Raw genomic sequence first — 13,713 nt, forward strand, 5'->3', positions numbered from 1 at the left:
TTTGCCTTTTGAATTTGTGTGTGTGCGTGTGTGCGTGTGTGCATGTGTGTGTTATGCATAGTTATTTTGTCTGAGTGCAAATGTTAACTCTAAGCTTTCTGGAAGCCAGAGCAGAAGGAGAATCCCAGTGCTTTGCATGGTCCTCCTGGCTGGTTGCTGCTAGGACTACAATTCTATCATTTCAGGAAGAATGATTTGTATAAAGTCTTATAACAGGCATTGGGTGATATAATGGGCAATGTCTATGACAGCATTTTGACACAAGTTAGAGAAATCTTGAATAGTTGTTTCTTCCGCTGCCCCTCTCTGAGAGTTAAGGAATCATCTGTCACCCACTTGAGATTAGGGAAGGCAATCTGCATAAATAATAAGGTTTACTCCCACGGATTTCTGATGGTCTAAATGAATACACTAGGAGAACCTAAGGAAGCTAAGGAATAGGCAGGCAGGATGATTCTGTTAAATACCACGAGGCTGAAGCAGACTTTTGGTGAGGGCAGATCAGTCATTTTCTCAGTTGGATTCTCTGACAGGCGAGTGCCCAGAGTGCTGAAAAGCTGTACTATTTGTTTGTTAATTTTTCTTCTTCTAAAATTTCCCCTGGCTTTATTGAAGAATGATTAACAAATAAAAATTTCATATATTTAAGTTGTACAATGCACTGTTTTGATATACCTATACGTTGTGAAATGATTACCACAATCAAGCTCACTAACACATCTGTCACTTCACACAGTTACTATTAGTGTGTGTGTGTAGTGAGAATACTTAGATCTACTCTCTTAGCAAATTTCAAGTGTACGATGCAGTATTACTGACTATAATCACCATGCTGTATGTTAGGTCTCCAGCACTTATTCGCCTTATAACTTAAAGTTTGTACCCTTTGACCTACATCCCCCACAGCCTCTGCTAACCACCATTCTACTCTTTGCTTCTAGGAATTCAACATTCAGCTGTATTGTTTATTAACGTAGGATCCATGTGCTGTGTTATGCAGATGGCAGAGCTGACATATTGGTGGGAACATTGAAGGTTCTGCTGTGTCCTTGTATTTCTACCCATCAGTGGCTGGCACACTTCTCCCTTGTGCATGGATAGAGGGCGTTCTGTGAGTAGGGCCAACATTCCTCACTGAAACACCTTCCATTCTGCTCTGACACCTGGAAAAATAGATAGCCAGCTCCCTAAATTTCTGTACCATAAAGTATGAGAGAAAATGGTTTGGAGCCTAAATAATTTTAATAGTTCTTACCACTTGGACCCTTCAAAAGATAGACATATACTTTGATATACTAAACTGGATCAGTCAATTTCAAAATACAGCCTTGCATAGCTAAATGAATTGACTTGTTGGGCAGAGTTACTCGTAGCCTATTAAATACTGAAGAATGTCTACCAAATGCAATGACTTTATTTGGACCGTATTTTGATGTTTGATGAAATGTTTTCAAGGCATCATTTAGCCAACATGGTCAGCTGCTCACAAAGGCTACTTTTTGGTCAGTCATGGCAAAAGCCACATCACTGGCATAGAGAAGGTTGCTTTCCTGTTTGTCTCACAGTTGTAGCATATGTATCCACTCTACCCAAAAGCTATGTTAACTAAACATGTTTAAAAAGAAGGATTCTCATGCACTGCCTGTGGTGCAACCACTTTAGAAAGCTCTCTGGCGGTATCTACTGTAGGTAAACACACACACACTGTGTCTCAGCAATTCCACTCCAGTAGAAATAGTTATACATGTTCACCAAAGATGGGTACACGTATGTTCAGAGCAGCTTTATTGTAATAACCAAAAACTGGAAACTACCCAAATGTCTGTCAGTAATAGAATGGATTAACAAATTGTATATTTATAAAATAGAAATACCATAGAACAATAACGTGAATGAATGGTTTCACGTAACAACGTATATGAAACTCAGAAATCATGTTGAACTGAAGAAGCAAGACACAACAAGAACCACACGTAGGATTCCATTCATGTAAAGTTCAGAAACAGGCAAAACTGATGATAGAAATCAGAGTAGAGGATACTCTTTCGGGAGGTAATGACAGAAGAATATGAAGGGGCTTTGGAGGAGCTGGTCATGTTTCATTGCTGATCTGGGTGGTGGATGTATAGATTTGTCCACTTTGTGAAAATTCATTGAGCTGTGTACTTATGATATGCGTACTTTATATCTGTTATGCCAATAAAAATATTTACTTAAAAAACAAGAAGGGCAGCTAGAACAGTACTGCCTTATGTGTTGAGGATTATCTGAGAAAAGTCCATTTCTGTGCATACATCGACTCCAGAATTGGTGCAGAGTTTGAAGAATCATGAAGAACCTGAGATAAAATGTGAATGGGTAGCTTGGCTCATAGAGGGTTTCTGCATTTAGACACAAAATGTGCCATGGATTAATGAATGAGGTGGAAATTTGCATGTTTTCTAATGTTCACCCCTCTTTGATGAGGTGAAATAATGCATAATAGTGAGTTTTAGTGAAATAGTTGTATCTAAAGCTGTTTGCTTCTTCTCTAAGATATTAAATTAAGAAACTCAGGTTTCTGGAATCCCCCCCCCCCACTTCTCTACTCACCTAGATGAAATAGCAGCCTAGTTTTACAAAGGGGTATCTGGCAGAGTAAGAGTCTGGACTTCTGAGGACTTCCTCCCTTCCTCTCTCTGTGAGGAACTAGTAAATAATGCCTCAAGTCCTTGTTAGAGTAAGTTGGGGGTTGAATCATTTGGTGCAGATTGGGACCTACCTTCTCCTTGTCCAACAAGATCTGTCCACCTTCACCTCTCTGACCTCATCTACTCCTGTCCCCTTGGCTCACTTTTCCCCAGCCACACTCCAGCCCCGCACCATTCCTCAGACCCATCCTGACTCTCCAGCCTTAGCACCTTTGCCTACCTGTTCTCCTACCTGGGATGAGTTTCCTTATTCATCTCCATACCTGATGCCTTCACGTCCTTCAGGTCTTTGCTGAAATATCATCTACCCAATGAGGTGTACTCTGACCTTCCTGCTTAAAACTGCAGCCAGCCTCCCCCACCCCTCACTGCATGGCTGAGACATTTCTAGACACGTGTAGGAGACAGCATGAAGGGATGAAAGAACCATGGTCTTTGGAATGAAATGAAAATGGAGTTTGAAATGTAGCTATTGGATCTTGGGGGAGTTCCTTAGTTTTTCTCTGGGCCTCAGTGTCCTGAAATGTAAGATGAGGTTACCTTATAGTATTGTTGCTAAGTAGGATCCTATAGGTGAAGCACTCAGCCCACAGCTTGCTCATAGCAAGTCTCAATAAATAGAATCTCTCATCCCTTTCTCTCTAACCATTTCCTCCTGCATCAGTAGGGACTGATTTAGACAGTAAGATATTCCAGGAAGTCAGTTCCACATGAGGGTTAATATACTTTCACAGGGAGAACAAGCTGGCATTGAAAAATGGAACCCCTAATATATTAGCTGAAATTATTATGGTTAGCCTCATCTTACGAACTCAAAAATGACTTTGTTAAAAGCCTGAAAGAGGAAATAGCCTGAAGTCTTAGACACAGATGGGAACTGACTATTTGAGAAGCCAGGTCTCTAAAGGGCAGGTGATGTTACAACCCTGAAGGAAGGTGAGAAGATGAGGATCTTCACTCCTGCCCCAGACATTCTGAGGCACTCCAGGGAGGAGCTGTGTCATTAAGAATCATGTTCCCAAACACCCAGAGGGTCAGCAAAAGGTACCATTTACCTATGGGGTACATTCTAGTTACTAAGTGATCACAATCTAGTGATTCTAGTTACTAAGCAACTCACCCTTCTCAGCTGGCCTGGCCTCATTATTCAGCCTGCAGTGGAGGGGAGCAAATCTGTTGTTTTTAGAAAGAGATTGGAGGGTTTCCTGGCCCTTTCATTTGTGAAAGGAAAGATCCTGGTGAAAAATCAGTAAGACCCAGGAAGGATTTTTCCCTTTTGTGGTGAGAACAGGATTAGGAGGGGTTATGACCTGGAGGGAAGACTGTCAGTAGAAAAGTGAGCGGTGGGTATCTGTCCATCACTTTCACACTTAGTCCAGTGAATATTCAGGAAAACTGTGAGAGAGACTGGTTGGTTGGGTAACAGAAGAGCTCATTGAAAAAGAAGTGTTCTCGAAGGTGCACACCAATGTTTGAGGACATATGACATGGTGGAAAAGAGCAGAAGCTTTAGAGAGGCACAGAAGATAGTGTAAGTCTTGAGTCCAGCTTATATTTTTTGCTCGAGCCTCTGTTTCCCCATCTGTGAAGTGGGGATGATAGCAGTGCTATCTACCAAAGTGATTGTGAGGATTGGATGAGCTAATACATGTAAATGGCTTATCACAGTGCTGGGCACAGAATATAAGCTAAAATATTTGCTCTTACTGAAAAATTTGGATGGTTGTCATTGTACACAAGAGTGTGTTGTGGACACTCTGAAGAGTCTCCCATTCTCTTACAAAAGTTGTTGTCCATCTTCTTCTGAATCAACATGGGAAGAAGCTGGTAGAGATTTCCCTGTGCTGATGGAGTGTTATTTGTTTGTTTCCTTGGGGAAAGGCAGAAGTAGGTTGACAAGGCAGGGAACCACAGTCAAAGAGAAATTAGGAGTTTCATAAATGGGTGTCTGATGATTGGAGTGAAATGCTAGAAAGGAAGATGGAAGCCAAGGGCAGCAAAAGTGGGGCAGCCAACCTCATTCTCAAACCAGTAACTTGCAAAAGGAGCAAGCTTTCAGTTCCACATGCCTGGCTTCTTGTTCTGGGGTGCACACTCTGTGCTTTTAAATCACCCTCTGCCTCCATCTTCATGGCCTTTCTACTCAGCTTCCCACCTCTATTGGGGCTACTCTCTGCGAGACTGGCAATGAGGAAGTTAACCTTCATGCCTGTGGACCCACAATGTTTGCACTCCCCAGTGGGCTGCTGACCTGCACTGAAGTGATTATTTGGGGGAACAGAGTGGAGTGTGTAATTTGTTGCAGCATTCTTGGAGCTGCCTAGGAAGACTTTGAGGACAATGGATTGGGGTTATGTTGGTTCTGGCTGAGTTGCTGTCTCTTCCTTCTCTCCTCTTTCCCATCATGAGATGGAAAATCCATCTCCAAGTTGAGCTCTGCATTAGTCTTTCCTCCATCTTCTCTTCACTTGAATGGTTGATCTTTCAACTCACATGCTGCTATGTGGACTGTGCCTCCAGGTGCCTGTGGGTAGCTTTAATCTGTTCTGTTAGTTGTGATGAAAGGACACAACCAGAGGGCTCAGCTTTGAGAGACAGAATGACTCTTCACTGGAGAGTCAAGTCGGGGGAAATAAAATTTCAGGTCTGATACCAAGTGTCATAACAAGGATTCCCTGTCACCAAACCCAAGGTGGAAGAGATATTGCAATTCTATTTTCCATGAATAAACCTAATTTTGATGCTAATCTCCCATCCTACTGAGGTGATTGGAGTTCCTCGTCTGTCTTTTCTGAACTTTCCCCACTTGGGGAGGCATGGTCATCATTGACTATACATCCATATCAGTGTTGGACTTGGTGGATATTCCTGGGACACGGCAACCTGGTGAGGCCAGAAAGCCTAGTTCTTATGGTTTAATCTCTCTGGGTATACCATACCTTTCCTCCCTGGTATCTTTTTGGCAACACAGAGCATATCCAGGGAGCAAGCTCAGGTCCATAGGGTGTGTCCCCTTCCTTCTTTTTAATCTGGAAAGAGTCTCTTTTTCCCTGTGATAAATTAAAGGTAGACACAAATTCTTTGCTACTGCTCCCATTGAGAGGGAAAGTCTAATTGCCCTTCCCTTGAATCTGGGCTGGCCTTAAGGAGTCACTTGTAACCAATAGAAAGCAGTGAAAATGACATTGCATGAAAGGCTACTTCTGCCTGGACCCTTTGGGAATGCTCATCCTGAGGGAAGCAAGCTACCAATTAAGAAGTCTGGCTTCCTTGAGACTGCCATGCTGTCAGGAAGCCCAGGCTAGTTACAAGGAGAGGCTGCATGGAAAGAAAGAAAAAGAAGAGAAAGGGGGAGTGAGGGAGGGAAGCGGGGGAGGAGGGAGAAGTGGTGGAGGAGAGACTTCACCAGCCTCTGTCTGTTCCAGCCAGCCCAACCCAACGTATCAGACATATGAGTGAAGAAATCTTCAGATGCTTCCAGCCACAGCCACCATCTTACTGCAACAGTGTAAGGGATCTCAGGCAAGAACCATCCAGCTGAAATTACACACACAACCATGAGAGATAAAAGTAAATTATTGTTTTAAGCCCCTGTGTTTTGGAACAGTTTGTTACACAGTAATAGGTAACTGGAATACTCTCATGTTCTATTCTGTTCAGTGGGTTTAGAGATTTGAAAACCAATACAGGAGGTTTTGTCAGCTATTAATTTTCACTCTGTCACATACATCTTCTGAGGTCAGGGATTGCAGAGCCTGCTGCCTCTTAAATGGGGAAGAAGTCTCAATCAAGGGAGGGAAAACAGGGATTAAAAAAATCCCCTAATTAATATCTAAAGTTTTTCTCTCATACCCAACTTAAATTTGACCTCTATTAGGATGTAATTCCATTGTTGCACTCTTGTTGGGGTGGCTATTTTTAGAATTTCTTGGTTTTGTGAAATTGATGGGTAAAAATGGTATTTTGTTATTGCTTACTAAATATTTTTAATCATCTACTATGTACAAATTATTCTATGAAGCCCAATGAGAATTCAAAGAAGAATAACTTTACTTGAGAAAAGAAAGCTTGAGAGAAGAAATAAAACAAGAGTTACAGTCACACAGGACAGCAGTAGGAGAAGCCCCAGGCAGTGTTTCATCAATTTCAGATGCCATCAGAGGTCAGAGGTGTCCTTGAGGGCATAGGTAGTCTGTGAGGGCTCTGATGTAGGGGCAGGTCCTGCAGCAAATTCTCTAGCCCAAGCAGGCGAACACGTCAACAACAGGGTTTTGGTATGTCAAGGGGAGGGCTTGTGCAGGGAGGGCACGAGTGAAACCATGGTGGGGGAGCATTTTGCATAGTATTTGAATGATAAAATGAACTGGAGGAAATGGTGGAAAATAAATCAAAAACAAGCAATAACAAGAAAAAATAAAACTCAGCTGCTTGAACAGGAGATACATACAGCTTCCATTTCTGGCTTTGCCTATTCTCTTCAGTGAGGTGTGTCCTCGTTGGCATCGGGTAGCATCTACCAACCACCAAGTGAGGACCCTTTGACTCCTGTGCATTGTCCAAAGCCCAAGGAAGCAACTTTCCGAGGTGCATCTTCTTGGGGGAGCAGCACTCGTGGGTTGAAAGATGTGTCCTGAACTGGGAGGGTTATCACCAGGACCTTTCCTTGGCCTGCATGAGAAAAGCCACCTCATCTTCCCTTCTTGAGATCTTTATAGTTAACCAGTGATTGTTACCTGTGGGGACTTTCTTCCCTCCCAGGGGGCCTAGGTGGAATCTTTGGGGTGCTGGTTCTCCTTGTTTGCACAAAGCATGTGTATATCCACTATGCAGTGGAGCAGTGGACCCAGAGTAAGGCTTCCAGACTGGTCCTCCGAGACACTTCACCTCATCGTGAAGAATTCTCTGGCTTTGGTGGCCTCTGACTTTTGTCCTTCTCATCTTCCAAGTTTTGGCCATTTAGATGGTGAGGAGAGATGGGAGGCCCTTCATAGAAAGAGATAGAAGCTAGCAGGTGTGGGGTGGAGGGAGGTAGATGGTGTTCCCTGACTGGAGGCAGAAGAAGCAGAGAAGGACCATTTTCTATGTTTTGGGAAGTCTGGAGATATGTGCAGTTTCTAAGCAATACTGTTTATCTGCTTTGTTGATTCCTACGCCTAGCTGCCTTGCATGAATCTCAAGCCCAACTTCTCAAAGTGTGCATGTGTTGAGGGTAGGAGGAGTGGGGAGAAGGAATGGTATGTGATAGAAGTGATGCAAAAGATAAGAAATTAGCTATGTAAAATGAAGCGTAGGTTATTTTTTCTGGTTTATTCCCTGGTTATTAATCTTGTTAATCTCTGGATATTGGAGATAATCATGGTATTTTTCTATTTATTTTGTTTCTTCCAGCTTTATTGATAGATAGTTGACATATAACATTGTCTAAGTTTAAGGTGTACAACACAATGATTGGATTTATGTTTATATTGCAAAATGATGGCCACAATAAATATAGTTAACAATTCCATCACCCTGCAGAGTTATAACATTTTTTTGTGGTGAGAAATTTAAAAATCTTTTCTTTCAAATATACAGTATGGTATCAACTATAGTCACCATGCTGTCCATTACATCCCTGAACTTATTCATCTTATAACTGGAAGTTTGTGCCTTTTGACCACTTTCACCCATTTTCCCCATCCATACGTTACTATTTGATATAATCTGTGACTGAGTAAAATTGGCAGAATTTTCATCAGGACAGAAAGTAGAGCCAATCATGCAGTCTCACCCCACTCCCAACAAACTTTTCAAGCTAAAAACCTCTGTCAGCTCTGGTCCTACCCTCATCACAGGCATTGGCTTGGAGGAGGGGTGATGGACACTTTCAACATCATCTCTCTTTATCTCTGAGCTGCCCCTTCCTTGTCCCATCATACAACTTTCAGGGACCCCTGCTAGTTACATTTAGATGCAAATAAATCAGCTTCAGCCCTAGTCAAAGTGGGGCAGCCCTCTGCTGAGGGAGATGGTGTGGACGCCCAGAACTGCTGGAGCTCAGGTCTGGGAATGACCTTCACCGTTATCCGGGCCAGCCCACTGTTGCATACGTGGGCACCCTGAGGCCCACGAATGTTGGTAACATGCCCATGGCCATCATTTTTCAGAGGCAGGGATCTCTACACCTATACTGGGACTTCAAGATCAGAGACATCCTCATGACACCCAGCTTCTTGTCTCTTCTTCTCCTTCTTCCTGGAGGAAAAGGAGGTGGGACTTCCCGATAATATGATAATAACTTGAATTCTGGCTTGTGCGAATCTTAAGGATACTTATAGCCATTGGCCTGTGGGAGGATAGTCTGTATGTCCCCTTCCAAGAGTAAACCAGTGATTAAACCTTAATGATTAGAAAGCGATTAGAAAGAAACACGTTACACTGATAACCAATCTAATGCTTGTTATTCATTGAAAAGCTAGACAATGCAAATAGGCACAAAGAAAAACTAAAAATAACCTGACTCTCATCTCCCATAGATATCACCATAAACATTTAGCCTTTTAACCTTTAAGTCATTATTCGTTGTGTTGATATGTATATATAAATGCATGTGTATAAATATACATGCATATGTAAAAAAGGGAATTTTCCCAAAATTGTTCATTCCATCTTCTAATCTTTTTTTTCATTTTGTGTTGTGTCTTGAATATCTTTGCATGCCTTCTTAAGAGTCCTGAAGTGGTTCGCACTTCTATACTCGTTTTTGAACAGGCGTTTCTCTGCATTCTCATGTGTTTACATGGTGCTGTCAGGCTCCGTGCTGTGCATCACTAACCAATGGACCAGCATGTTCTTCGGGTGTGAAGAGCTGGTGGATGCATCTGATATTTTCCTTTCTTCAGGAAGCTTGTGTCTGCTGCAGAGAGTAAAAACAAGGCAGAGGAGAGTTTGTAATAGCTGATAATGGCTGTTAAAATTCACGTTACTCATTCTATGTTTAGTTTCATAAAAAACAAAACCTCATTGGCTAGGATTGCTGTGTAGTCAGAAGAGATATAAATACAACCAAGATAATGTTTCTCCTTTGTGACTATCACTGGAAGAAAGAGGGAGTGTGATCATCAGGAACCCAGCCTACGCCTTTCAGTCTTTAAATATTTGTGATAAATTGTTCTCGTGCATGTGTGTGTGTGCAGGCAGGAATCCCCCAGCACACAGAGGGTTGTTTCAGGAGTTTCAGGGGCTGTGTGGGCTACAGGCCTGCTGATCGCCTGACTACTGTTGTGAGAACATTCTGGAATGAGGCATCAGGCCTTCACAGAGCAGAAATTATGGACCATGCAGGGTTGATCTTTTACCAGAATAAGAAGTAGAGATTGAGAGAAAAAAATACAGCTTAGAAGAGTTAGGAATGGAAGTGGGTGGAAATCATACATTTCTAGAAGGTCATCCACCCAAATAAGGCTGGTGCTAAGGTTGTTGGAAGGAGCGAATGACACAGTCTCCATGCAGCTCTCAGCACAGGCCCGTGTTTATAATTAGCACTCAGCAATTTGTAGCTGTTATTCCTATTATGGTTCTGACCTTTGTCATATTACTTATCACCCTAAATTATAATTTCCTGTGGGAGGCCCTGTCTAGACATGTGTATGCCAAGTAGTGGAGACATTCTGGGGCTGACCTGTTGTCTGATGGGATCTCCTTTCCCTGTCCAGTCTTCTCAACTTCCTCAGAGTGCTTCTCGGGCAAGCTGCACCGAATATGACAGTGATACACTTTGGGCCATTGCACGTGCTCTTTGAAACCACATTACCCCTGTAGTTCAGAGCACACAGGAGTGTTTAGCCACCCTTCTGCTTGGCCTTCACAGTTTCCCCTTCCTCCTCTCTCCTGGAGAGGAAAGGTTATATCTTGCTGTAAAGGAGGCCACCGACCTCCATATTAGTAGGGGAGAGGTGGGAGGTGGAGAGATGAAAGATAAAGCCTGTGGGTTTGCCACTGGGGAGGGAATTTTAGAGAAAAAGGTGTTTTCCCAGCACCTAGAGGTTACAAGAACATGTGGAGAGGCTAAGGGGCTTTGGGAAATGGTGTTGTGGGTTAGATCGTGGGTTCTCTTTAATGTTCCTTGAAAACAAATAAAGAAGAATTGAATTTCTTTCCAAGTAGTTTTGCTATTGATCTATGGTTCTTTAAATGTGTCAGGTGTGCAAAGAGCCATGTGGACACCCATGGATGCGTTAGGGCTACATGTGCACAGTGTTCTCTTACATTCGTCTCTCTGCCTTTGTTCAGTTATCTTTTCTTACTGACCTTGGTTGAGGGGATTTCTTTCCTACCTGAGTGAAGCCTAGCTAACTGTGTAAGTGGTTTCTCCACAAACCATTCAACACCACTTGTTCTGGCTGCTTTACCTCACCATCCTAGATGGACCAAGAGCTGCCCTGTCAGATTATCTCAGAAGCTGGGAATCCCTCTGCCCCAGGCTCTCGACAGATAGCCAGGACTATGGAAGAGTCCTATGCTTAATCGGACCTGGTTGTCTCTAAACTATTGAGGTCAGTGTATATTATGTGCAATTTCCAGAGGAATTTTATCTTCCATATTAAGCTCCTGGGTGCATTACATAAGCTCCTTCTATAAACAAAAGCAATCTCTTTTTTGTCCCTGTGTGTGAATGGCAGCTCCTAATTGACTATTGCCATATTTCCTTGGAGCCTTATATTCTCAAGTCATTTTAAAAATAATATTATTGGTGGGTTATTCAATTGGATCATGGACTCCAAACTCATTGAATTCCTTCTGTCATTATAGAGATGCTCAAGGTAAATTTATGAGGATTGTAAAATAGGTGGCTATGTTGTTCTTTTAGGTAAGTATTTAAAAAATACTCTTTTGGAGGACAAACCTGGCATATTATGCTAATTAAGCAAAGTGTTGAACCAGCCGTAGTACGATAGGTATTAGGATTCTTCACAAGCATTCCATTTCTCATCCTGTGGGCACATGGCATTTCAGTTCCCTTCCCTCTTTAAAGTTAGGCAAGATTTTTAACTTTCTTTGGCTAATGAGCTGAAGTGACATATGTTGAAAAGCCACTGTGAGATTCAGCACATTCCTTTACCACTGATGGGGTGATTGTTGAAGCTGCTGTCAAGAGGAGGCCTCCATCATTCTGACCCCTAAGCAATGATGAAAAAAGCCCTCCCCTGGCCAATCAGCATTGGCCATAGATTCTATGTGGGAAATAAACCTTTGCGGTGTTAACCCACTGATGTGTGGAATTCTTTGTTAGTGCAGCCTAACCTAACCTATGCTGACTGATACATCTTGGTTCCATCTCTTGATTTTAAATCTAAATTCCAACACTAATTTGTGTTATTTCATCTTAACCTCTCTGGGTCTAGTTTCCCCATTTCTGACATGAGGGATTTGAATCGACTTCTCTCTATACTACTGTCAAACTCCAACATTCCATGATTCTGCCTCATTTAATATGAAAGTTTGTACTGCTCCCTAACTATTAATAATTCTAGTGTTTTCTCTTTGGACTCTGAGGAGCTAGGGTTCAAACCTGAATTCTTCCATTTGTTTCCTCTTTGACCTTACTCAACCTCCCTAAACTTGATCTTCCTCTCCTAGAAAATGGAAAAGTAACTAGCTGCTGTAGATTAAATCATATGAATAGTTGAGATAACATAAATAAAGAGCATTGCCCAATGTGCCAGGCACTAAGGAGGTTCTGAGCAAACACCTGCCGATTCAGATCTGGGGAGAAGAGAAGGGGATGGTCACATCTCCTGGTGCAGCTCAGGGAGACCATGAGGCCCTGAGGGCTTGGCATGTCAGTTCACACGGCTTGTTAGGAAAATGAATGTTGCAGCTCATAGGCTAGACTAAGGGGAAAAGCAGGTGTTAAATGAAGATGTTTTTAATTTCGGGAAGTACCGATCCATGAAGACAGCTGACTTCTGAAAGCATTTTGCTTAAGGTCTTGTCTTGGCTACTGGAGTGGGGATCACTTAAAAATGTATTTTTCTCCTTTGGAACTTCAAATAATGAAAGAAAATATCTTTATGTTTACTTTTATTTGGAATAATTACAAGATTATTTTCTTGGTCAGTCTCCTGACTTGGAATTTTTATGTTAATGTTCCCCCTGAGGTGCTCTACGGTTTCTTTCTTTTCCCTCCTTCCCCTCCTCCTTTCCTCCCTCCTTCCCTTTTTTCCTGTCTCCCTCCATCCCTCCATCCCTCTCGTCCTTAATTAATAGATTTTATGTTTTAGAGTAATTTTAGATTTACAGAAAAATTGAGCCAAAAGTACAGAGTTCCCATATAATCCCCCCACCCCTGAATTTTCTCCCGTTATTAACATCTTGCATTAGTGTGGTACATTTGTCACAGTTGATGAACCAATCCTGATACCTTATTAGCTGAAGTCTGCAGTTTATATTAGGGTTCCACTTTGTTTATATAGTCTTTGTGTTTTGAGAAATGCATAATGTCCTGTATCCACCACTGAACTATCCCACAGAATAGTCTCACTGCCCTAAACGTCCTCTGTGCTTCACCTGTTCACTCCCCGCTCCAACCTTAGCAGCCCCTGATCTTTTTACTGTCTCCATAGTTCGCCTTTTCCAGAATATCATAAATGGAACTGTGCAGTACGCAGCCTTTTCAGACTAGCTTCTTTTTTATTAATATATTTTTCATTGTGGTCATAATAGTTTGTAACATTGTGAAATTTCGGTTGTACATTATTATTTGTCAGACACCATATAAGTGTGCCCCTTCACCCCTTGTGCCCACCTCCTACTCCCCTTCCCCCAGTAACCACTAAACTGTTCTCTTTATAAGTTTGTTTATGATCCACAAATAATTGAAGTCATACAGTGTTTGTCTTTCTCTGTCTCACTTCTTTGACTTAACCTAATACCCTCAAGGTCCATCCATGTGGTTGCAAAAGGGAGAATTTTGTCTTTTTTATGGCTGAGTAGTATTCCATTGTGTATATATACTACATCTTCTTTACCCAGTCATTGGTCA

At 42.1% G+C, this 13,713-nt stretch overlaps 1 protein-coding gene across 16 annotated transcripts in view; it reads left to right on the forward strand.

The window, feature by feature from the left end:
• FRMD3 (FERM domain containing 3) overlaps positions 1 to 13,713 on the forward strand; it is a 285,416-nt gene that overhangs the window by 116,192 nt on the left and 155,511 nt on the right. The window contains exons 1-2 of one of the 16 annotated variants that reach the window (XM_070248390.1): positions 3,818 to 4,033; positions 6,116 to 6,198. The exons of 9 other annotated variants lie outside the window; for them this stretch is intronic. In XM_070248390.1, the coding sequence (XP_070104491.1) occupies positions 6,142 to 6,198 (57 nt within the window). In that variant the 5' untranslated portion in view covers positions 3,818 to 4,033; positions 6,116 to 6,141. Of the gene's footprint in view, positions 1 to 3,817; positions 5,577 to 6,115; positions 6,261 to 13,713 lie in introns of those variants that run through there. 6 more of the 16 variants (XM_070248401.1, XM_070248398.1, XM_070248392.1 and 3 more) reach the window with 6 other exon arrangements.

Source organism: Equus caballus, chromosome 23, assembly GCF_041296265.1.
Source record: "Equus caballus isolate H_3958 breed thoroughbred chromosome 23, TB-T2T, whole genome shotgun sequence".
NCBI classification, from domain to species: Eukaryota; Metazoa; Chordata; class Mammalia; order Perissodactyla; family Equidae; genus Equus; species Equus caballus.